The sequence below is a fragment of the Triturus cristatus genome, chromosome 11 (genome assembly GCF_964204655.1).
Source record: "Triturus cristatus chromosome 11, aTriCri1.1, whole genome shotgun sequence".
Classification (NCBI taxonomy): Eukaryota; Metazoa; Chordata; class Amphibia; order Caudata; family Salamandridae; genus Triturus; species Triturus cristatus.
Window position 1 is genome coordinate 155,470,100 of NC_140594.1, and position 26,281 is coordinate 155,496,380.

The window sequence follows — 26,281 nt, forward strand, 5'->3', positions numbered from 1 at the left end:
AGCCCTCCTGGAGGCACGAGCATGTGAAAGCACTGTGACAGAAACAGAGAGAGAGAGAGAGACTGCAACCACAACCACAAGGGGAAGGGCCACAAGCCCGGAAGAACAAGTTACTTACCTTCGGTAACGATGTATCTGTAAGAAACATTAGTTAGTTAGATTCCTCACCTTAGAATATCCCCAGGCGTCAGACTGGATCCGGAAGATTTTTCGTCAGCAATACCCCTTGCGCGTCGCTAGGCGTCGTCTGCGGCTCCGCGTCCGTCGTCGGCGTCGTGCGCCGGGATGACGTCGTCGGAGTACTTAGACGCCGCCCTCGCGCGCTGACGTCAGTTCTTGTACATAGCCTTCCGCGCCAGGAACGCAGAGCCATGCAAAGACCGACACTGGTGCCAAAAATAAAATCTAGGGGCCTGAAAAGGATAACCTTAACCCTAGATGTCAGTTCGCAGAACGGGGAGGATGGGAGGGTCGGTGAGGAATCTAACTAACTAATGTTTCTTACAGATACATCGTTACCGAAGGTAAGTAACTTGTTCATCTGAAAGAAACACGTTAGTTAGATTCCTCACCTTAGAATAGATACCCAAGCAATACCATCCCCGGTGGTGGGTCTGCGAACCAAGATCACACCAGAAAGTCCTGGAGGACAGAACGGCCAAAGAAGCCATCCCTCCGGACTTGGCTGTCAAGGCAATAATGCCTGGCAAACGTGTGTAGCGAAGCCCACGTCGCCGCCTGACAGATGTCCTGCAAAGGGACTCCCCGTCCCAAGGCAGTAGTAGCCGCAGTGGCCCGAGTAGAATGGGCGCGCAGCCCAACAGGAGGGTCTTTTTTAGCCAAGGAATAGCAAAGTTTTATACACAAAACGACCCACCGAGAGATGGTCCGTTTGTGCACAGCTTTCCCCTTCTTAGCGCCCACGTACCCAACAAAAAGCTGGTCGTCCACCCGGAACTGTTTTGTGCGGTCCAGATAAAAGGAGAGCGCACGTTTTGGGTCCAGACGGTGGAGCCTCTCTTCCTCTTTGGAAGGATGCGGAGGCGGAAAGAAGGTGGGCAAGGTGACAGACTGCCCAAGGTGAAAAGGAGTCACCACTTTAGGAAGAAAGGAGGGACGAGGCCGAAGGACAACCTTGTCCGGATGAACAGATAGAAAAGGAGGCTTTGAAGATAAAGCCTGGAGCTCACTCACCCGTCTAGCCGAGGTGATGGCTACCAGAAAAGCAGTCTTAAGAGTCAGAAGACGAAGAGGGCAATTGTGAAGAGGCTCGAAGGGAGCGCACATCAGGAATGTCAAGACCAGATTCAAGTCCCACTGAGGCATTACAAAAGGGACAGGAGGGAACGTATGTGTAATGCCTTTGAGAAAGCGTGTAACCACAGGGGACTTGAAAAGAGAAGGCTGATCAGGAAGCCGCAGATGGCAGCAAGATAACCTTTCAGGGTGCCCAGGGCAGAGCCCTGCTGGGCCAGAGAAAGAAGGAAGAGGAGAACCTCAGAAAGAGGGGCGGAAAGGGGATCCACAGCCTTTGCTGTGCACCATGCCACAAATTTGTTCCACCGGCAGGCGTATACCGACTTTGTGGAGGGACGCCTGGCTGCCAGAATGATATCACAGACTTCAGGAGGCAAGTCAAATGGCATCAACTGCCGCCGCTCAATCTCCACGCATGGAGGTGGAGGCTGGACAGGTTCGGGTGGAGGACCGTCCCCTGCTGCTGCGACAGAAGATCCTCCCGAAGGGGCAGACGTATCGGGGGATCGGTCAACAGACTGAGTAGCTCGGGATACCAGTATCTTCGTGCCCAATCCGGAGCCACCAAGATGACTTGGGCCCGGTCGTGCCTGATCTTCTTCAGCACTCTGGGCAGAAGTGGTATAGGCGGAAAGGCGTACAACAGACCGCAACTCCACTCGTGACGAAAAGCGTCGCCGAGCGAGTGCCGCCTTGGAAATTCCAACGCGCAGAACTGCTGACATTGCGCGTTCTCTTCGGTGGCGAATAGATCTAACCAAGGCTCTCCCCACTGCTGAAAGAGGCCTTGCGCCACTTCGGAGTTCAGACGCCATTCGTGATCCATCATGCACCGGCGGCTGAGTTCGTCTGCTCTGGCGTTCAGAGAGCCCGCCAGATGTTGAACCACCAGGGTGACGCCCTGGTGTTCCAGCCATGTCCAGAGGCGCAGAGCCTCCTGACAAAGGGTCCACGACCCCACCCCGCCCTGTTTGTTGCAGTACCACATGGCGGTGGTGTTGTCCGTGAACACCTGCACGACACTTCCCCTGACAGAGGGAAGGAAGGCTTTCAGTGCAAGCCGGATCGCTCTCAACTCCAACAGGTTGATGTGGAGACGAGACTCCGCCGGAGACCAGAGGCCTCTGATCTCCGCCTCTCCCATATGGCCACCCCATCCCAGGAGGGACGCATCCGTCACTACGACATGCTCTGGTTGGGGAAGGGAGAGGCTCTTGCCCTTGACCCACTCGCGGTCCGTGAGCCACCACTGCAACTGCTGTGCAGTGCCCTCCGAGATCAAGACATGGTCGGACAGGTTGCCGTGATGCTGGGCCCACTGAAACTTCAGGTCCCACTGCAGAGCCCGCATGCGCCGCCTGGCGTGATGCACTAGTAGGATGCAGGAGGCCATCAGCCCCAGAAGCCGCAACACTAGCCTGACCGAAACCCAGGATAGAGGCCGAAAGATGGGAATCAGGGCCTGAATATCCCGGACCCGCTGTTCCGGTGGATGGACCCGGAACTGCGCCGAATCGAGAACCGCTCCGATGAAGAGGAGCTTCTGAGAGGGACTCAAGTGTGACTTCGGCACGTTGATGGAAAACCCCAGCAAATGCAGGAGATCCGCCGTAGTCTGGAGGTGGGAGACGACTGCCTGGGGCGAGCCCGCCTTCAACAACCAGTCGTCGAGATAGGGGAAGACTGGAACCCCTGATCTGCGCAGATGAGCTGCGACCACCGCCATCACTTTCGTGAACACCCGAGGGGCACTGGTGAGGCCGAAGGGGAGCACGGTAAACTGAAAGTGCTCTTGGCCCACCGTGAATCGCAGGTAACGCCGGTGGGCCGGCAGGACGGGGATATGGAAATATGCGTCCTGCAAGTCCAACGCTACCATCCAGTCTCCAGGGTCTAGGGCAGCTAAAACCTGAGCCAACGTGAGCATCTTGAACCTTTCCTTTCGGAGGAAGGCATTGACGTTCCGGAGGTCCAAGATAGGGCGTAGGCCCCCTTTGCCCTTCTTGGGAACCAGAAAGTAGTGGGAATAACAACCACGACCTACTTCTGGACCCGGAACGCGCTCGACGGCCCCCTTGGCCAAGAGAGCCGAAACTTCCTCGCGGAGAAGATGCAAATGATCCCCCGAGATACGGTGGTGCTGCGGTGGCATGGCTGGAGGGGTCGTCTCGAAGGGGAGGGAGTAGCCCCTTCGGACGATTTGCAGCACCCACCTGTCCGATGTTATGGACCGCCAGTGGTGCAGGTGATGGCGAACTCTGCCGCCCACTGGCGTGGCATGGGCCTGAAAGCTCGGACTAGGAGGGCTTTGAGGCGGATGCTGCAGGGGTTGAAGTGGGCTGACCACGTCGGCCTCCATTTCCGCCACGGCGGAAGCCACGTCCGCGACCGCGCGCAGGTTGGTTCTGCGGCTGGTGGCTTTGCGGACGTGAGGAGGCGCCCCTTCCTTGGCCACGAAAGGGGCGAAAAGCGGAGGTGTGCGCCCGCGGAGCCGAGAGGCCCAAGGACTTGGCCGTAGCCCGGGAGTCCTTAAAGCGGTTCAGCGCACTGTCCGCCTTCTCACCAAACAGGCGAGTGCCATCAAAGGGCATGTCCATGAGGGTGGTCTGGACATCCCCGGAAAATGACGTGGACCGCATCCAGGCGTGGCGGCGGAGCGCCACCGTGGTCGAAATCGCCCGACCCAGCGAGTCCGTGGTGTCAAGCCCACAACGTATGGCGTGCCGTGCTGCATCCCTCCCATCGGCCAAAGCCTGGGTAAGACGCGTCCGGACCTCCTCCGGACACAGGGGCAGCACGTCCTCCACCGTATCCCACAGGGAATGGGAATAACGGTCCAAGAGACAGGCGGTATTTAAGGACCGCAGGCCCAAACTAAGGGACGAAAACAGTTTCTTGCCAAACTGCTCGAGTCTCTTGGAATCCCGATCCGGCGGAGCGGTCGGGAAGGAGGATTGGGAGGTAGAGGCCTGGATAACCAGACTCTCGGGGGTGGGGTGTTGGGACAGGAAACTGGGGTCGCCCGGAGCAGGGCGGTGGCGCCTGGCAACGTTCCTATCCACAGGAGGAACTGTGGAGGGCTTGGACCAGGTGCCCTGCAGAACGTCAGTGAGGGCCTCGTTGAACGGCAGCAGAGGCTCAGTGGAGCTTGCTGAGGTTTGAAGCACCTCAGTGAGGATGTTAGTCCTCACAGCCACGGCAGGCAACTCGAGCCCAAGGGCCTCGGCCGCCTTGCGCAGCACCACAGAAAATGCTGCACCCTCCTCCGAAGCCACGGTCGGAGGAGAAGTGAATCCAGTGTCTGGCGAGGTGTCCAGCCCACTGGCCTCCCCCAGTTCATCTGCCCAGTCCTGAGAAAGCTGTGACTGAACAGCCAGAGGGTCCTCGAACCCCTCCCAGTCGCCCCCTTCTTCCGATTCCTGATAAACAGGAGGAATGATCGGAACCGGACTGTAGAGATGGTAGGACTCAAGCGGCGTCGGATGCGGCGTCGGCGGACGCCGTGCCGGCGTCGGGTCCGGATGAGGGCTAAACTGGGGTGTCGGCGTCACAGGCGTCGGCGGCGCCGGTGACGGCGTCGGTGGTTCAGGCGTCGGCGCCGGTGGAGGAGTGACTAGGTCAACCGGCGTCGACTGGGGCCCAGGCAAGGGCCCCGCGGGGACCTGCGGCGTCGAGACCGGAGTCGTCGACGGCGCCGGGGCCGGAGCCGCCGGCACGCGAGGTCGCCCAGTCGAGTCCGCGGGGCCCGAAGGCGCGCCAGCGGGCGTCGACGGCGGGGCCAGGCTCCTCATGGCCGAGAGGAAGGCACTGATCTCCGCCGGCGCCGCGTCAGCCCCAGGGACCGGAAGGTATGGGGGCGGACGCGGCACCTGCGGCTCCGCCGGAGCCGCGGGGGTGGAACCACCCTGACCCTCGGCCGAGTCGCGCGACCGGCGAGGGGAGTCCGAAGAGCGATGTCGCCTCTTGGACTTCTTTGAGCGTTTGGACTTACCCGACGACTTGGAGCCGGACGAGCGATGGCGTCGGCTAGGGCTCCGCGAGCGATCCTTGGACCTCCTCCTGGACCGGGATCGCGCACGACGCGGAGCCGAGTGGCGAAGCTCGAGAAGCTTGCGGGACCGCTCCCGCCTAGCCTTCGAAGTCAGGGCCTGACAGTCGTTGCACGACTCCGCGTCGTGGTCGGGGCCTAAGCAGTAGAGGCACCGGCGGTGGTGATCGGTCACCGACATCAGTCGATGACAATCCTCGCAAGCCTTGAACCCAGGCATCCTACCGGCACCAGATGTCGACAGACAAGGATCAAAAATGATCAAAAAAGATTTAGTCAAAAAAGACTAAAAGGGGTAGCTCTCCCGGATCTGCGCTTACTGGCGCGGAAAAAAGAAGAACTGACGTCAGCGCGCGAGGGCGGCGTCTAAGTACTCCGACGACGTCATCCCGGCGCACGACGCCGACGACGGACGCGGAGCCGCAGACGACGCCTAGCGACGCGCAAGGGGTATTGCTGACGAAAAATCTTCCGGATCCAGTCTGACGCCTGGGGATATTCTAAGGTGAGGAATCTAACTAACGTGTTTCTTTCAGATCAGAGGAGCAACAGCAATTCATCCCCAGACCACACCACCAAGGATGGCCATACCTCCTGAAAGGAGCAGGAGGTCAAAGGACAGGGAAGCCATCCGCAGACTACATTGCCAAGGAGGGCCATAACCTCTGAAGAGAGTAGGAAGTCAAAGGACAGGTAAAAAAACTCCCAACAAAGAAGACCGGTGGGAACAGAGACTCCGACAACAGAGGGAAAGAGCAAAAGTAGGCCCACACGCTGAAGAGAAACCAACTGGAGGATGCCTGACCAGAAGAAACAAAAAGGACACCCACAGAAGACAAGTCACCCAGAGGGAGGCGACTGCAGAAACCCAAGCAGAGGGTCCTCGCAGAACGGGGAGGAAGGGCGGGTCGTGAAGGAATCTGCATCTAGAATCGTCTCTACCAGATACATCGTTACCGAAGGTAAGTAACTTGCACATCTGACAGAGACTATTAGACGCAGATTCCTTAACGTAGAATAGATACCCTAGCCATACCCAAAAAGGAGGAGGGCCTGCGAGAGAGCCTCCCCACCAGAAGAGACACAGGGCCCCAGTAAGGGACACGTCACAGGGACAAGAAGGGAAAGGCCAGGAAATCCTAAGCCCAACCAAGGGAGAACCGCCCAACACCCCGCAGGGACAGACAGCGCCCTAGAAGCCTCGAGGAACACAAGGACCCCCTCAACCCTTAGGGAGAAGAGGTAGCACCGGAGGCAGGGCCCACCTGAAGAAACATACACAGTGACAGAAAGAGCTGTACACAACCCGGCTGCAAGCAGCGGACAAGGCAGGGACGGTTGCACCGCCAAAAGTGCAGACGGAAAAAGAAGAGCACAGGACAGCCAGCAGCAGACAACACCACGGAACGTTGCACCCAGGACAAGCTAGGCGCCAGCCAAATGCAGAGGCCAGGAAGGGCCAAGAAGGGCCAGGAAACGCCCCAAGGGAGGGGCCGGCACACACTGACCCACAAATGAAGTGGAACCAGGCATATAGAAAGAGAAAGAGAGGGACGGACCAAGCCGTCCACCAGAACACAAAAACCAGGGAAACCAGTCCCCCCCCCCGGAACACCAGACAGAGGACCAAGGCGGATAAAAAGGTAAAACCGCTAAAACGCAATGCCACAGACAGCGGGCCAGACTAGGCTAGCGACACAGCGATCCAGGAGACGGACGGACCGTGGCGCCACTTAAGCCAGTCCAAAACCATCAGCAAGAACATCGCACCTGCGACATACCGGGATGCCACGGAGAGCAGAAGCCCGAAGGACGACCACATCTCCCCACTACAGGATAGAGCTATATAATAGCTATCAGTACCCCACATAGGGCATGTTACGTCCCGGAACATGGGAACCCTCTTAGGAAAAAATTTCCGCAGCGAGGACAAACAGAAAAACCTATGGAAAAAAACGCAGATGGCTTGCCAAGCAGCCAATAAAGAATACACAGAAGGGCTAATCTCAGAGCCTGCACGGCTTACAAACAGCCAAAACCACAAGTCAAACCAGGGCTGGACCAGCAGCCAACAGCACCAAAGTCCGAACAAAAGGACCTGAAGGCACATCAACCACACAAAACAGACAACCGGGGCGACTTGCTACAAGGCCCCAGGGAAACAGAATAACACCCCCTGCAACACAGACTGACTCACAGGTCACTGAGGAGGAGGAGGACGAAGCCCTGCAAGATACCTCTGAATGGCAGAATCCGCAGGGGCGTGGAACAAAAGAGTACCATCAAGGGAAGGTCCACCAGCCGTTCCCTAACGTTCTCTGGGAACACACTATCCCGTAGCCAGGCATGCCGACGAAGGACCACTGAAGAAGCCATGGTACGACCAAGCACCTCCGAAATGCCCAGAGCCGAGCGTAGAATAAACGCCGCCAGCTCCCGGCCATCCAACACATGGTGCCTCAGATTAACACAGTCACCCTCCTGAGAAGCGGCAGACATAAGGGACTCCGCCGAATCCCACAAGCAATAAGTGGCCCTAGCCAATACACAAAGAGTGTTAAGGGCCCGCAAAGCCGCACTGGTGGAGGCGAAGATATTGCGCCCCCAGGAATCCAACCAGCGGGTCTCCCGTGGTGGGGGAAGCCAACACCGATGACAGAGAGGGAAAGGCAGTCTGTAAAAGAGGGCCCCTGGTGGAGGGGTGGAGGGAAAGACGGACAGGATCTTACGGCGCAGGACGGTGGCAGTGCAGAAGTTGCTGGGGCACCGGGTCCCCCGTGGCGGGCCACCCCCAAGCCCCCAAAAGAGAAGTGTGGAGCGAAGCCTCGAAGGGAAGAAGCAGCTACCGACCACCAAAACCCTGATGGAGGACCTCCAGAAGATGATCCGTGGGGAAACGGGTAGCTGGATCGCCCATACGCAGGATCCCCGCAGCCGTGGAAACAGCCCGAGCGAAGGCAGCACTCGCCTTCGTAGGGCCCCGCGGCGGGGAAAGCAGTTCCTCCGTGGGCGACGACTGCAAGCTAAGGCGGCCGTCCCCCAGCTCAACCGGTGGAAGGAAAGGCCAAGCCCGAAATGGGGGAGGGTGGGACGATGAATGGGGAACCTGAGGTGCCTCCAGCGAAGACTGCGGACGCGGCAACGGCGAAGAGCCGTCCTTAGAGGACGCCGGGGAAAAGGCCACGACGTGACGACCCGTCTCCGGAGAAGATGAAGCCAACAACCGCCGAACATCTGGAGAAGAGGGGGCATCCGAAGACAAATCAACGACCCAACGTCGGCCCGGCGCCGTAGAGTCCGCAACCGGCATCAGGTCAACGTCGACCGGCGCCGAAGGGGACCCCGGAACGACCTCCGCCACAACGCGCAGCGCAGGAGACCGAGGCGGGTAGGAAGTAGTTAGAAAAGCAACCACTCCCTACTTCCTGATCGGGAACATACCCTATGGCCCCCTTGGCCAGGAGGGCCGTAACTTCCTGACGGAGAAGAGCCAAATGATCCACCGACATGCGGTGGCACCGAGGTGGCATGGCTGGAGGGGAGGACAGAAAGGGGAGCGAGTAATCTTGGCAGATTATCTGCAGCACCCACTTGTCCGACGTAATGTCGCACCAGTGGTGGAGGTGAACCCTGCCACCCACTGGCGTGGGGTGCCCCCTGAAGCTCAGATTAGGAAGGTTTCGAGGCGGAAGCGGCGGGGATGGAAGTGGACTGCCCCGCACGCTGGTTACCAGACTCGCCCCTGCGGAACCCACCTCCGCGGCCTCGCTGAGACTGGGTCTGCACAGGCTTGCTGGAAGAGCGTGCCTGGGTACCCCTGCCCTGGTCACGAAAGGAACGAAACCCCGTTGTGGCTGGATTTTTCGAGGAAAGACTCAAAGACCTGGCCGTGGCACGAGAGTCTTTAAAACGCTCCAGGGCATTGTCAGCCTTATCACCAAAGAGGCGGGAGCCATCGAAGGGCATGTCCATGAGCGAGCTCTGGACATCTGGCGAGAAGCCAGTGGAACGCAACCAGACGTGGCGCCGCAACGCCACCATCGTGGAAATCGCCCTGCCCAACGAATCAGCAGTGTCCAAACCACACCTGATGGCAAACTTCGCCGCATCCTTGCCCTCCGCAATTGCTTGGGAAAGGACAGCCTGGGTACCCCTGCCCTGGCCACGAAAGGAACGAAACCCCGTTGTGGCAAGATTTTTCGAGGAAATACCCAAAGACTTGGCCGTGGCACGAGAGTCTTTAAAACGCTCCAGGACATTGTCAGCCTTATCACCAAAGAGGCGGGAGCCATCGAAGGGCATGTCCATGAGCGAGCTCTGGACATCGGGCGAGAAGCCAGTGGAACGCAACCAGACGCGGTGCCGCAACGCCACCGTCGTGGAAATCGCCCTGCCCAACGAATCAGCAGTGTCCAAACCACACCTGATGGCAAACTTCGCTGCATCCTTGCCCTCCGCAATTGCTTGGGATAGGACAGCCTGGACCTCCTCAGAGCACTGAGGCAGAACCTCCGTCACCGAATCCCACACTGCGTGGGAGTAAAGGCCCAATAAGCAGGCGGTATTAACTGATTGCAACCCCAAACTGGCTGAGGAGAACAACCTTTTGCCATTCTGGTCCAGCCTCTTAGAGTCCTTATCCGGCGGAGCCGAGGGGAAGGCACTCTGCGATGTCGAGGTCTGAATGACCAGGCTCTCAGGCGTGGGGTGAGTGGTCAAGAAGGCGGGATCACCAGGTGCCGGGCGATGACGCCGAGCGACGTTCTTATCCACCGGCGCCCCCGAGGCCGGCCGCATCCAAGTACCCAAGAGGACTTCGGTAAGGGCCTCATTGAAAGGCAGCAGCGGCTCCGACGACGTAGACGCAGTCTGGAGCACCTCCGTTAGGAGGTTGGTCTTCAGGGCCACCGTAGGGAGGTCGAGGTGGAGAGTCTCCGCGGCTCGACGCAGCACCATAGTGTAGGAAGCGCCCTCTTCCATAGTAGGCAGAGACGAGGCAAACCCCGGGTCAGAAGACACATCAAGTTCACCCGCATCTTGAAGGTCATCCACCCAATACTGCTCGGAGTCACACTGCAGCGCAAGGGGGTCATCGGAGCTGTCCCAGTCCTCATCCGCTCCAGTATAGAAGGAACCGGACGCGGCGGCGGGACCGGAGCCGGAGAGGAGGCCAGCGGCGCCGGGAGCGGCGCCAGGAGCGGCACCGGCCGGGGCCGAACCAGAGCCGCATCCCAATGAGGATCCCAGGTCGGAACGAAATGGCCCGAGAACCTAGGCAGGGGCGGAATAAACGGCACCCAGAGCGGTACCGGAGCCATCGGCATTGCACCTTGTGGCGCCGGGGTCGGAGCCGCAGGCGCTGGATCCAGTGGCTCTGGGGCTGGCGCGGCCGGGTCAACAGGATCTGGACACGGGGCCTGCAGGCGTACCGGCGGGAGCCCGAGGCCTAGACAGGCGGTCCAAGGCAGCAAGAAACTCTTGCCGTTGTTCAGAAATCGCCGACGGACCCGGGTATAGCGGGTAGGCCGCGGGACTCCCAAGCTCCAAAGGAGTCGCAGGGGCAGAGCCCCTGTCCCCCACGTCCGCCTCTGGGGAGCCACGGGGGAACGTCGGAGAACTAACACGCTTCTTCGACTTCTTCTTATGGCGTCGCTTACCGGAATCTGAAGGTGAAGACTTAGAGTCCGAGGAGCGACAGCTGCGGTCCCGCGAACGACCCCTAGACCCGGAGCGGCGGTGAGAGGAGTGCCGGACCTCCAGCAACTTCCGGCGCCGCTCTCGTAATGCCTTCGGGGCCATGGCACGGCAGTCCTGACAATTCCGGGAGTCGTGGTCGTTCTCCAGGCAGTAGAGGCAGACATCATGGGGGTCCGCCACCGACATATTACGGTGGCACGACCCGAAAGACTTAAAGGCGGGCATCCCTACGTGCACCAGGAGACAAAAGTCTCAAAAAAGTGGTAAAAAAATTACCGCGGTACGTACTCAATCCGGATCTGCGCTTTCGGCGCGGAAAAAGAAAGAACTGATGTCAGCGCGTATGGGTGGCGCCTAAGTAGACTCCGTGATGTCCCACGCGCCCGACACCAGTGACGGGCGCGGAGCCCACACGGCGCCACCTACTAGCGCGCAGGGGTACTGCTAAGCAGACAACTTTCCGGATCCAGACTGACGCCAGGGGAATATTCGAAGGTAAGGAATCTATCACTAACGTGTCTCTTTCAGATTCTACTTTACGGAATCTGCGGCTAGTAGTCTCTATCAGATTAAAATAATAACTCAATGCTATTATAATTTATTTTTTCTTGTTATAGGCGAGCCAGCTTTGGGAAGCGGGGCGGGGCAGGGCTGCTCTGCTGTAGAAGCAGGGAAGTGAAGGAGTGGTTTTCACTCTCTACATGCGCATGAATGTTTGGGCGACCGTCTCGGGCCGGCTAAAGAACAAGTTACTTACCTTTGGTAACGATGTATCTGTAAGACACATAGGTTAGCTATAGATTCCTTACCTTAGAATTACCCCCCCCCCCCCCCCAAGCGTCAGACTAGTTCCAGAGAATTTTTCTCAAAAGTATCACTGCGCGTCGGTAGGTGCTTTGGTCAACTCCACGTCCGCCGTCGGCGTCGTGGTCGCCAGGATGACGTTGTGGTGCCTACTTAGAGGCCGCCCCTGCACGCTGACCTCAGTTCTGACATGACTTTCCACAGCAGAAGCGCAGAGCCATGAAAGACAATGACCACTGGTGCGCTACAACTAGGGTCCTGTAAGGGAGTCCCTATCCCTAGAAGTCAGTTCGCAGAGCTGGGAGGTTGGGTGGGGCGGTAAGGAATCTATAACTAACCTATGTTTCTTACAGATACATCGTTACTGAAGGTAAGTAACTTGTTCATCTGAAAGGGACAGTTACTCATAGATTCGTTACCTTAGAATAGATACCCAAGCAATACCAACTCCGGAGGAGGGTCTGCGAACAAAGTTCACACCAGAAAGTCCTAGAGGACAGAACGGGCAAAACAGCCATCCCTCTGGACTTGGCTGTCCAGGCAGTAATGTCTGGTGAACGTGTGCATAGATGCCCACGTTGTCGCCTGGCAGATGTCAAGGAGTGGGACTCCACGTGCCAATGCAGTAGTTGCTGCCGTAGTCCTAGTGGAATGAGCACACAGCTCCACTGGAGGTTCCTTTTTCGCTAAAGCGTAACAGAATATAATACAAAGGACAACCCATCGGGAGATGGTAAGCTTTTGGACAGCCCAACCTTTCATGGCAGCCACATAGCCAATGAAGAGTTGATCACCCACATGGAAATCTTTGGTGCAATCAAGGTAGAAGGGCAGCGCACGTTTAGGGTCCAGTCGGTGGAGTCTCTTCTCCTTGGAAGGGTGCGGAGGAGTAAAAAAAGGTGGGCAAACTGATTGTTTATCCTATGTGAAAATGTGTAACCACTTTAGGAAGGAGCGAGGGTTTCGTCCTAAGCACCACTTTGTACGGATGCAAAGAGAAGAAAGGGGGCTTAGAAGGAGGAGCCTGAAACTCACTCACCCGGAGAGTAGAGGTGATGGCAACAAGAAAAGCAGTTTTCAGGGTAAGGAGCTTGAGAGAACAGTTGTGAAGAGGCTTGAAGGGAGCACTCATAAGATAAGTTAAAACGAGATTCAAGTCCCATTGGGGAATTATGAAAGGAGATGGAGGAAAGAGATGAGTAATGCCCTTAAAGAATCTGTTTACAATAGGGGACTTGAATATAGAGGGCTGATCTTGTAGCCAAAGGAAAGCAGAAATAGCTGCAAGATAGCCTTTTAGAGTGCCCAGAGCAGAGCCCTGCTGGGCCAAAGAAAGGATGAACAAAAAAACTTCAGAAAGAGGGGCAGAGAGGGAATCCACAGCCTTTGCTGTGCACCGTGCCACAAACGTATTCAATTGACAGGCATATACAGTTTTCATGGAGGGACATCTGGCTGCCAAGAGGACGTTACAGGCTTCGAGCGGAAGGTCAAAAGCTGTGAACTGTAGCCAATCAAACGCCACACAAGGAGGTTGAGGCTGGACAGGTTCGGATGGAGGACCGTCCCCTGTTGCTGCGACAGAAGATCCTCTCGAAGGAGCAGTGTGATCGGAGGATCGATGTCCAAGGCGGCACTCGCTCAGGGTACCAGACTCTTCGTGCCCAGTCAGAGCCACAAGAATGACTTGGGCCCAGTCACGATTGACCTTCTTCAGCACTCGGGGCAGAAGTGGTACAGGCGGAAAGGCGTACAGGAGGCCACAACTGCACTCGCGACGAAAGGTGTCGACGAGCGAGTGACGCCCTGGAAACTCCAACGCACAGAACAGCTGACATTGCACATTTTCTTCGGTGGTGGACTGATCTAATCAAGGCTCTCCCCACTGCTGAAAGAGACCTTGCACCACCTCCGAGTGAAGACGTCATTCGTGATCCATCATGCACCTGCCAGGTGTTGAACCACCAGGGATATGCCCTGATGTCCAAAGGCGAAGTGCCTCTTGACATAGGGTCCACAACCCCACCCCACTTTGTTTTTTGCAGTACCACATGGTGGTGATGTTGTCCGTGAACACCTGCACTACTCTTCCTTTGACAGAAGGAAGCAATGCCTTCAGTGCAAGATGGATCGCCCAAATCTCCAGAAGATTGATGTGGAGCCCGAACTCCACCGGAGACCAGAGACCCCTGATCCCTGCCTCTCCCATATGGCCGCCCCATCCCAGGAGTGACGCATCTGTCACCACTGTGAACTCTGGTTGGGGAAGGCAGAGGGATCTGCCGTTGACACAATCCTGGTTTGTGAGACACCACTGCATCTGACGTGCAGACCCTCCGAATCTGGAGCGACATCAGAAAGATTCCCATGATGCTGCGCAAACTGGAAATTTAGGTCCCACTGCAGAGCCTGCATGTGCGATCTGGCATAATCCACCAGCAGGATGCAGGAGGCCAAGAGGCCCAGCAGCCTTAGGGTCATTCTCACCAAATCCAGGATAGAGGCTGAAACATCGGTATCAGCCACAAATATCCCAGACTCGCTGCTCAGAAGGATAAGCCCGAAACTGCGCTGTATACAGAACTGCTCAGATGAAAAGGAGCTTCTGAGAGGGTATCAGGTGTCACCTTGGTACGTTGATAGTAAACCCCAGCGAATGCAGGAGGTCCGCCGTAGTCTGGAGGTGGGAGATGACAGCCTGGGGCGAGCCCGTCTTCAACAGCCAGTCGTCGAGATAGGGAAAGACTGAAACCCCTGATCTGCGCAGATGAGCTGTGACTACTGCCGTCACTTTTGTGAACACCCAAGGGTCGCTGGTAAGGCCAAAGGTGAGCATGGTAAATTGAATATGCTCGTGGCCTACCGTGAACCGACGGTAACGCCTGAGGGCTCGCAGGACGGATATGTGGAAATAGGCGTCTTGCAATTCCAACGCTACCATCCAGTCTCTGGGACAGAGGGCAGAGATTACCTGAGCCACCGTGAGCATTTTGAACTTCTCCTTCTGGAGGAAGTGGTTGAGGCCCCGGACGTCTAAGATAGGACACAGGTCGTTGTCCTTCTTGGGTACCAGAAAGTAGTAGGAATAGCAACCACGACCTATTTCTGCCACAGGGACCCGTTTGATAGCTCCCTTGGCCAAGAGAGCCATAACTTCCTGGCAGAGAAATGGCAAGTGATCCTCCAACATGCGATGGAGTGTTGGTGGCATGGAGTGAGGGATAGTGATGAAGTGGAAGGAAGTAGCCCCTTCGGACTATCTGAAAAACCCACCTGTCCGATTGTGATGTTTTGTCAGTGAGGGAGGTGATGGTGAATCCTGCCGCCCCCTGGCCTCTGGTGGCCCCGAAAGGTCGGACTAGGAAGGTTTGGAGGCTGCTGCAGGGGGGGTATGGGTGCACTGGCCCACCCGTAGGCCCCCAGACCCGCGTCGCTGGGTCCCAAGTCTGCGGCCACGCATAGACTGGGTAGCTTGCGTGGCCCTGTGGCTCGATTGGGTGGAACGTGGCGGGGCACCCCTTCCGTAGCCACGAAAGACTGCGTGGGGAGAGAGGTTGCTGCGAGGCACATGGATCTGGCCGTAACCCTAGAATCCTTGAAGCGCTCGAGCACTGAGTCCGCCTTGTCACCAAACAGGCGACGGCCATCAAAGGGCATGTCCAAAAGGGAAGATTGGACATCCCCGAAAAACCAGTCGTCCTCAATCATCAGGGCTACCGACGTGGAAACAGTTCTATCCAGAGAGTCGGCGGCAGCCCACACCTGATGGTGAACTTAGCTGCGTCTTGACCTTCAGCAACTGCACGGGTGAGCACAGCCTGGGCCTCCTCCGGGCACTGTGGCAGCACATGCGCAATCGTATCCCACACCGGATGAGTATAACAGCCCAAGAGGCATGCAGTGTTCACCGACCGCAGCCCTAAGCTGGCAGAAGTAAACATCTTCTCAAGGTGCTCCAGCTTCTTGGATTCCCTATCTGGGGGAGCAGTAGGGAATGTGCCTGTAGAGGACGAGACTTGGACCACCAAGCTCTCGGGGGTTGGGTGTTGGGAGAGAAAAAGTGGGTAGCCCGGGGCGGGCGGTGATGTTAGGAAATCATCCTGTCCACAGGAGCCCCTGTGCTGGGCTTGGACCAAGTGCCCAGAAGGATGTGTGTATGGGCTTCATTAAAAGGCAGCAGGGGCTGCGAAGAGGCCCCTGCCGGCTGAAGCACCTCTGTCAGGAGCTTAGTCCTGACTGCCACCGTAGGAAGCTCGAAGCCCAAGGCCTTAGTCGCCCTACACAACACCACTGCGTAAGCAGCTCCCCCCTTCGTAGCCACAGTAGGGGGGGGGGGGGGTGGGAGAGCATACCAAGGTCTGGGGAGGTATCCAAACCACTAGTATCACCCAGTTCCTCTTGCCAGTCCGGCTCCTTTAAGCTGGTCAGCTAAAGGTTCTCCAGACCCCTCCCAGTCCGCCTCACCCTCCTCTGGCTGCCACTCAGGGTGATAGGGAACGCCAGGGATGAACAGCAGTACAAAAGTACCCTCCGGTGCTGGTACCGATGACGGGCAATGTCGGTCTGGCACCGGGTCCAAGTTAGGGGTGAGGCTGGGGTCGACACCGGTTGGGGGCACAACCAGCATGGGGGGCGCCGTCACTGGCATTGGCGCCGGGAAAGGTACCGTGAGGTCGACCGGTGGCAATCCGGATCCAGGCCTGGATCCTCAGGAACCCTCTGGCACCGGAGCCGCCAGCATCAAAGGTCCAGGGCCCCCAGCCGAGACCGTGGGGCCCAAAGGCACACCTGCGGAGTCGGGCTGCCCAAAAATGCTATGAAAAACCCCGTAAAAGGCTTGAAGCTGGGCTGGGAATGCCACGGCTCCGGGAAAGGGAGGGGAGCGAGGAGCCGTCCAAGAAGCAGGCTCCAATGAAGGAGCTGGAGCACGACGACGCTCCGAGTCCCGCATCGCGTAGGCCGACGGACGGGGAGAAGGCCAAGAACGACGATGCTTCTTCGCCTTCTTATTGTGCTTCGACTTACCCGAGGAGTGCGAAGACTTCAATGACGAGTGATGGTGGCTCCATGACCTTCCTTTCGACCAGGACCTCCACCGGCACAGAGAGGACTGCCGGGCCTCCAAGAGCTTTCGGGACCGCTCCTGCAAAGACTTCGGATTTATGGCCCAGCAGTCGGCGCACGACTTCGGGTCATGGTCGCGCTCCTAGCACCAGAGGTGCGGATCCGTGACGGACTTCAACCTGCGACAGGAATCACAAGGCTTGAAGTCGGTCCGACGATGGGACATCCCTCGTGCTACCAAAAAAGACGTCAACAAAAGTCGAAAAAGGTTTAGTCAAAAAGTGACTAAGGGGCCCGCTCTCTCCGGAACTGCGCTGGCTGGCGCGGAAAAAGACATTACTGACGTCAGCGTGCAGGGGTGGCATCTAAATAGACAAAGCAATGTCATCCTCGTGGACGCTTGAGGGGTACTGCTTTGAAAACATTCTCTAGATCCTGTCTGACGCCTGGGGGTAATTCTAAAGGTAAGGAATCTATAACTACAGTCTGTTTCAGATATTGGGGTTCTGCAAGTCAAAATAAAGGCCAGGATCTGTATAGTGAGGATGTAGTAAATCATTCTCAGCTAGTGGAACATGGTCAAGCCCTTGTAAAGGATCTGAATCTGATCCAAAATCCTCTGAAAATATTGCTGCCTTTACAGAGGGAGTGAAAGAGAACCCTCACCAGTCTGAATATTTGCCTTGGAAGAAATCTTTGTGGAGATGGTTCTGGATTTGAAACCAGAGCAAAGGACATATCTGGAAACAGTATTGCAGGAGTACAAGGTGGCACCAACACAACTGTGCTGGAGGAATGTACGCCTGTGGAGGACCTACTGGAGATCTTCATTTCCTCATGGCATCAGAAGGCCTTAATTTGCTATTGAGTCTATACTGGCTTGGAGAACTCAAGGTGCATAGTTTCCAGATTAAGCATTGGGTCCGAGTCACGTGCTGTAGTCAGGCGATGCTAATGCAGACTGTGCAACCTCCCCCTGGAGTGGTAGTGACTGGTCATCGAAGAACAATGAGTGTGTTTCTATTGCTTGTTCTTTGATTTTGGCCATGACCTACATGACGTGGTAAGCTCGACAGACACCAGCCCTGCTTCTTGTATTTCAAGGTGTAGAGCTCAACCTCTCACATTCTAATGGCCTTCAGGTGCATTGGGGAACATCTATCATGCTTGTGGCTGAAGCAACCGCATCTGCTCTGAAATTAGTGATTTACCTGCATGCTGTCAAAGATTTGAAAGTTTGAGCACTTTGTTGAAATAAATTAAATTTAGAGCAGGGCATCAGATTTGCATCTTTGCATGTGGAAAAAGAGGAACTGAGGTCCAGGGTGGCATCTTTATGCAGCTCCCGGTCATCATGTATGGAGGAGAAATGAAGAGAAGCTGATGGTGACACGTGATTTCACTTAAGACCTACTGCAATAGTTTCCTTATACATGCTGGACCCTGGGGAGATTCACAAGCTAAGCAACCTGTTTTAAAAAGCATCTTTGAAAAGAGCACTGTATTTTCAACTCAGCTTTAGATATTTTCCACACATAAGGAGGACAGTAAATATATAATTCTGCAATATTTGTTAGATTGCAAATCCTTCCATACAAAAATAGTCAGGAGCAAAAAGTTGCCCCCACTCAGAAAATGCTGCAACATTTAGCGTCAAACTTTCTCACCAAGAAATTATAATTTCCTGAATCTCAACTTGTGAGGAATGCATCTGGGATTCATAGCCATATTGCTTTTGCTTCAAATGTGAGGTTACACACTGCAACGTTACTCTTAGAAGAGGGAAGGTGCAAAGAAAAATATATACAAAAGGGAAACCTAATAATCATGCCAGTACTCAATTCAGCTGCAGTACCTGAATTTGCTGCTCTTTCTTCTCAGAGTTTGGAATTAACAGCAAACATCCTAATGTAAAAGCTGGCAGATTTAACTGTGCATACTGCCTTGCAATTCCAATTGGGTCCAAATCAGCTAAAACAGGACATCTGTAACAAAAAACAATACCATAATTACAAAAAAGCAAGGAATAAGAACAAGTATGTATATGGAGTTTGAAAATAACCCCAGGGAATCCAAACAAGAGTGACAGCATGCATAGCATGCGGAACAGAATGCTCTGTGAATCAGAAGAATGATTTACAAACACATCAATCAGACGCCACCAGTTATTGTTTTAGAATAGCCTTAAGTATGAGGGGCAATGTGTCAGTGCTCAGTTAATCTTCTGGTTGCAAGGAGGGGATGAAAATCTAATTAAGTAGAAGAGTGGAAATGTGATTGTTTAATGCTTCCACATGGGTTTTGGAAGAACAGCGCCAGTCGCTTTGTGACCGTATGCAGTAACGCCAAGTGGAGTGGTAGCAGCCTTGGTCCTGGTGGAATAGACCCGCAGTCCTTCTGGAGGCTGCATCATGGCTAGTACATAGCATATCCTAATGCAGAGGACTATCCAAGTGGACAAAGTCCTTTTCTGCACTGCCTTGTCTTTCTTAGCCCCAGAGAACACCGCAAAGTGAAAATTGCTTACCAGTAGAACAAGTTACTTACCTTCAGCAACAATGTATCTGTAAGAGACATACATTAGTCATAGATTCCTTACCTTAGAATTTTCCCCACGCATCAGACTGGATCTGGAGAATTTTTCTGTAGTAGTACCCCTGCGCGTCGGTAGGTGACGTTGATCGACTCCACATCCGGCGTCGTGGTCGCTAGGGATTATGTTGCGTTGTCTACATTGATGCTGCCCCTGCATGCTGACGTCAGTTCTGACACGACTTTCCATGCCAGAAGCGCAGAGCCATGCAAGACACTGACCACTGGTGCACACAACTAGGGCCCTGGAAGGGAGTCCCTATCCCTAGAAGTTAGTTCGCAGAACGGGGAGGATGGTTGGGGCGGTAAGGAATCTATAACTAACCTATGCTTCTTACAGATATATCGTTACCGAAGGTAAGTAACATGTTCATCTGACACAAACAGTTAGTTATAGATTCCCTACTTTAGAATAGATACCCGAGCAATACCAGCCCCGGAGTCTGCGAACCAAGTTCACACCAGAAAATCCTGGAGAACAGAACGGCCAAAGAAGCAGTCTCTCCGGACATGGCTGTCCAGGCAGTAGTGTCTAGTGAATGTGTGCAGCGATGCCCACGTAGCTGTCTGACAGATGTCATTGAGGGGAACTCCACATCCTAAAGCAGTGGTAGCTGCGTTTGCCCTCGTGGAATGGGCGCGTAGCCCCACTGGATGCTCCTTCTTTGCCAAGGAGTAGCAAAACTCAATGCACAAAACTACCCATCTAGAGATCGTCCATTTATGCATGACCCGACCTTTTTTGGCGCCCACGTAGCCAACAAAGAGCTGGTTATCCACCCGGAATTGCTTTGTGCGATCCAAATAAAATGAAAGGGCACGTTTTGGATCCAGACGGTGTGAGCCTCTCTTCCTCTTTGGAAGGATGCGGAGGCGGAAAGAAGGTGGGCAAAGTGATGGTCTGTCCAATATGGAAAGGAGTAACCACTTTGGAAAGGAAGGATGGATGGGTTTCTAAGGACAACCTTGTCCGGATGGACAGTCAGAAAAGGAGGCTTTGAAGAAAGAGCTTGGAGCTCACTCACCCTGTGTGCAGAGGTGATGGCCACCAGAAAGGCAGTTTTTAAAGTCAGAAGCCTGAGAGGACAGTTATGTAGCAGCTCAAAGGAGGCGCACATAAGATACGTAAGAACCAAGTTCAAGTCCCACTGGGGCATTACGAAGGGAAGAGGAGGAAAAAGATGAGTAATGCCCTTAAGGAAGCGATTTACAACATGGGACTTGAAAAGAAAAGGCTGATTAGGAAGCCTAAGAAAGGGCGAAGTGGCCCACAGGTAGCCCTTTATAGTGCCCAGAGCAGAGCCCTGCTGGGCCAAAGAAAGGAGGAACAAGAGAACCTCAGAAAGAGGGGCAGAAAGGGGATCCACAGCTTTTGCTGCACACCATGCCACAAATCTGTTCCAGGCGTATACCTTCTTAGTGGAGGGACGGCTGGCTGCCCTGTTAACATCACAGACTTCGGGAGCCACTAAATCTCCACGCAAGAAGGTGGAGGCTGGACCGATTCGGGTGGAGGACCGTCCCCTGCTCCTGCGACAGAAGATCCTCCCGAAGAGGCAGTTTGATCGGAGGATCGATGGCCATGTATAGCAGCTCGGGATACCAGACTTTGTGCCCAATCCGGAGCCACAAGAATGACTTGGGGCCAGTCACGCTTGATCGTTAGCACTCTGGGCAGATGTGGCATAGGCGGAAAGGCGTATAGAAGACCGCAAGCCTGTAGGAAGGTGGAATCTGACTGCATGGTTACCCCCACTTTTATCCTGGTGTTTTGCTGGTTTTCAACTTAGTTTGACTGGGATCCTGCTAATCAGGACCCCAGTCTATCTGCTTTCTCCCTAAAGTATGAGTTACTTACCTTCGGTAACGATGTATCTGGTAGAGACGTTGTCTAGCCGCAGATTCCTTAACTTAGAATTATCCCCAGGTGTCAGACTGGATCTGGAATTTTTTTTGCAGGAGCACCTCTGCACACCGGGGGACGGCGCCACATGACCCCGCCCTGACGTCGTCCACGGATGTGACGTCAGCGAGGTCATATAAGTCCCTCCCGAGGCGCTGACGTCAGTTTTCTTCGGAGAAACTTTTCTGCAGCACAATGCGGAGCGAGCAACAAAACTGGGAAAGTACGGGAACAGTGTTCGAAGAAGGAAAAATCCGTAGAACAAAGAAATCGGATGATGCATAACATCATCCTAAAGGACAGTGTCAGACACTGTATACCAATAGACCAAGAAGTAAAGGCAGAGCATCGCTCTGAGAAACAAACCCCACAAAGCGAAGCGGAGACCCTCCCCAGAGGCTAAGTAACAAGGGAAGAACGTCCCGAAGGACAACAGAAAGACTGCCATTACAACGCAGAACTGTGCCGGCCAACAAGGAACAGGAAGAACAAAAATCCACTGCGAGATGACATTACAAGGAATGGCGCTTTCGCCTGTAGAGATTGAAGGGCCAAGGCACAGCCCAACAGATCCCAAAGAAGGCGACTACAGGGGAGACAAGAAACCCTAAACCGATGGAGGAGGCGGGAGGGAGGGAAAGAATAGGAGAAGACCCCCACTTTGGAAGGACCAGAGTGGAGGAATACAGAGAAAAGGTGAAATAAATCCCCTGTGAAGGAGAAGCAAAAAGCACCGCTCCATCGGAAGAGAAGCCACCCAGAGGGAGGCGGCTGCAGAAGGCAAAGACTGAGAGGGTCTGGATGAAGACCAGTGCCAACTGAAAGGAGGCAAGGTCGAGGACCTTTCCACTAGGAAAGGTCCTCGCAGAACGGGGAGGATGGGTGGGCGTTAAGGAATCTGCGGCTAGACAACGTCTCTACCAGATACATCGTTAATGAAGGTAAGTAACTTGTACATCTGATAGAGACATCTAGCCGCAGATTCCTTAACTTAGAATAGATACCACAGCCATACCCCAAGGGGGGAGGTGGGTCTGGGACAGAACAACAAAAAGTGACCGAGAGCACTGAGCCGGCAACAGGGTAACGGACTATGAGGAAAGCTGTGGCGGTGCAGCCAATCAGCAGACCAAGCAGCTCGGAAGAGCAAAAGACAATGGGAGGCAAAGGCACCACAAGACGACCCAAAGGGCGCGAGACCACACCCGTGTGAATACGGGATGGAATAACGGCACTAAGCCATAATCCAGAACGGAAGAGAGAGTTCATAATGAAGGTAGGAAGAAGATTACTCCCAAAGCCCAATGGTGCGCCATGTTGGCACCAACCAAGATCTAGAGGACAATATGGAGTGACATAATCAGAGCATACCCGCCGGCCCTACACAAGGGAGGCCGGAGAGGCAGCAGCCAGGAGGCGAAGGGCAAGAGGCAGGAACTGAGCAACGTCCCAGAAGCACAGGCGTGAAACATAAGACACGCCAAGTGCAAAACTCAGTCACAAGAAAGCGTAGGTAAGACGAGTACGGGACTGCCCAACAAGGCAACTTGAAGGCCAAGGGGAAGAACGCACCCAAAGGGAAACAGATGCAGGGCGCAGCACCCTGGACGACCCTCAGAAGAGGAACTGTCCCGCAGGCACACCAAACACTAATAAGGGTGACACCCGAAGGAAAAAAGACACATCCGAAGGGTGTGTCATCCGAGGCACAGAAGGTGTAGGAGAGTAGGGTCTGCAATCCTATGATCACCCCAGATTTTTGCTTTTTGCTTCATTGGTTTACGACTTTCCCTGGCTGTGGGCCTGCTAATCAGACCCACAGACTACCTGTTCTCTCTCTAAATTGACACACATGTACCTTAGGTGCATTTACTAATTGGAGCTGGGCCACCTTATCAGCCCCTGTATCAGCATACCTTAGGTATCCAGGGCATAGGTGTACCCAGGGCCTACCAGGGGCTGCAGCATGTATTATGCCACCCCTGGCTGGCCACCCAAATCTGACACAACTGGCTGCACGACGGCTGGGGCAAGGTGGTGTAATCACCCTATGCTTTAGATATAGTATTCCTATATCTAACCCTAAAATGGACACATGTATTCCTATCAGCCACTCCTCTGGCAGGCCTTACCAATCCTGAAGGCAGAGTGCTTGGAATTATGTGAGATGGTGCTCTGGCATGAGCTGAGCCCGTCTGCAGCTTGCGGAACCAAGTCCTAATAGCTGTTCCAGGATAACGCGTACCATATACTCTTAAGTGCACTATAATCCTCGCGGTTATTTGCTAACTTTGGTATCGCATTATCAAAACATGTCGAGTAAGGTGTCATACGAATTGGAATACTAACCCCTCGCCAATTCTGGCGACGGGGTTAGCATTCCACCCTTCTAGAGGGACACGACATGTATGTAACTGTGAACCCCGGTTAAAATTAACTCGAGCCTCAGCATCACAAAATGGATGCCGCCACCACAGACACAAGTTTGACCTCCTGCTGCTGGGAGTCCTTCCAGCAAGGAGAGCTTGGACAAAGGGTTTCCTGTCAGGGGCGGTGCTAGCACCATCCCAGACAGGATTTTGTGTATCCCAGGTAGGCAGGGCTGAGAGGAAGGTGACTGCAAGTGGCACCCCGGTGCCCACTGTGCATAGGCCGGCTCAAACCAGTTCCAGGGGCACCCCAGCCCCTGAGCTGGGAAGAGACCGGACAAAGGAGAGGGGTGTAACCACCCCCCTCCTGGTCCCACCCATAGGCAGGACCTAGTCACAGGCCAGCCCCTTTTCTTAGAATAAAGGTAGGAGCGGGCCCCCTTCCCAAATTGGATCATTCTAAATCTTGAACTACTTTCCACGAAAGGAACTCTTGACTATTCTGAAGACTCTCCCTTGTGGCTAAGGAGTAGCCAACCTGCACCAGCAGGCACCACCTAAGCGCTTGCGGTTTGCTGTACGTCTGTCCTCCGGATCAAGACTGACCAAGCTCGACGAGACCCGGATTCCCTGCCACCTCTGACCTCTACCTGCATCATCAGCCCAGCTGAGATTCGTGGGTGTGACGAGACCTGCGGGACCGGCCATCTTCTGAAACTGCACGACGCTTATCCAGCACGACCGCCGAGGGATCCTCGAGTGAGTGCTTTTTGGGGTTTGAGAAGCCCTAACCCTGAGCAGCCCCAGCACCGAAGTCCAGCCCCCCCCAGCATCCACGAGAACTCCGTGGGGGCCCTTCTGCTCTTTGCTGCTCACCGCGTTGTCCGGTCACTTGCCGTTGGCTAGTGGCCCTCCTTACGATGCACCACGACGTTTTACCCGCTGGTCTGGTTGCTCCAGACTGGCCCTTGCTCCCCTCCAACAGAGGAGCACCCCGGACCCTCCTGATCCACTCCAGACGCCATCTTGACTCCACCGCGTGGGCTTGCCTTTGCCAAGGCTTGTTGCTCCAATCCTGGACCCAGCATCGCCGACAACAGACACCTTCGTGGGACAGCTCGCCCCGCCAGCCTGGTCGCCGACAACGCCTCCTGGTCCGAGGGACAGCAGAGTCCAGCGTCGCCCACTCACCTGGCCGAGGTGACTTCCTCCGGTGCCATCCCGGTGCCCACACAATCACTGGCTAGTGATTAAGAACTGAGTCCCCTCTGCTTTCAGGTCATCTCCAGCATCGATCCAGGCTTGGATCCCTCCGAATAATCTTCACTGGTCACCTGCCAGCAACTACTTCTTTCAGGCTCCATTGACTTCAACGAGGATTCCCGACGTCTTTTGAACCCTATGCAGCCGCAGCCCCTGGGCTAGGTAACCCGAGCATTTCGGTGCTCCAACGTAGGTTCACTATCGAAGTGTCCAGATCCTTTTTCGTTTTCAGTCTAGCTGGTCGGATTCGTCCGAAAACAGTAACTTTAGAAACGCTAGCATCCATAGACTTCTTCCCGCATCCCGCGTGAGAGTGCACACACTGCACCCGATCTCCCTAGGCCTCCTGCTCCTAACCTTAGAGTTCGGTAGTGTAGTCCTAGCGATCCTGAAGCCTCTGGATCTGGTTACTCACCTGCTAGCATTTCGCATTCCACTTTTAGTGTATATGGTTTTTCGTGCCCCTCGGGCATTTGTGTAAATTGTGCAACTTGAAGTATTTCCTTAAGAGTTTTGTATTGTGCTTAGCTCCCTGACTCATAAAGAGCCAGGGTAGTCTTGTTATAAATAAATATCCTTTATTTTAATAACAACTTGTGTGGTGTCCTTTCACTTGGTGTTCAAGGGGTAAATGTGATGGTAAAACAGCTGGCTTAACACGCCCTCTAGAGTTTAGCTTAAAGACTGCTCTTGTCCATGCTACTAGGATAGCTGGTCTATCAGGTTGACTTACAACCAATCATCAATAAGGGTCGTTTGGTATGATACACAGTGATCACTAGAATAGTGAGCACTATATATCAGGCCAACTTCTCACAGAAGGTGCCTACAGGAACTTTGAATAAGTGCACGCAGAGCTGTGGAGATCAGATCCCGGAACCACCACCTCCGACCGGGAGGAGAAATGCACCGCCACAGAAGAGAGGGACTGTTTAGTACATGAACGGGACAGACAAGACCCCCAAGAAGAAGAGCATCCAGAAGAGGAGGCTCACCCCAGGGAGCGGAACCATGTGAACCATTGTTGCCGAAGCAGCATGAAAAGGCACCGAAGTGTACTATAACACGTGCAAAGGAAAACGCTGCCGTGCAGAACGATGGCAAACCTGAGGACAAGGCACCCAACTGCTCCCCGAAAAACGGGGATACAGGACCAGACCTCGCAGAGCGAAGATAGGCGGAGGCGTATAAAAAGGGTACCCAGTGGTCAGGAACATGCGGGTATATATAGAAAGGGCGAGCCACGAGACCAACGCAGCAGCGAGCGCCATAACAGGAACCCGC

General features: G+C 54.8%; 1 protein-coding gene across 2 annotated transcripts in view; it reads right to left on the minus strand.

Moving 5' to 3' along the window:
* KNTC1 (kinetochore associated 1) overlaps nt 1–26,281 on the minus strand; it is a 1,031,844-nt gene that overhangs the window by 130,674 nt on the left and 874,889 nt on the right. For both annotated transcript variants that reach the window (XM_085636469.1, XM_085636468.1), the window contains exon 60: nt 18,726–18,855. In XM_085636469.1, the coding sequence (XP_085492595.1) occupies nt 18,726–18,855 (130 nt within the window). The remainder of the gene's footprint in view (nt 1–18,725; nt 18,856–26,281) is intronic.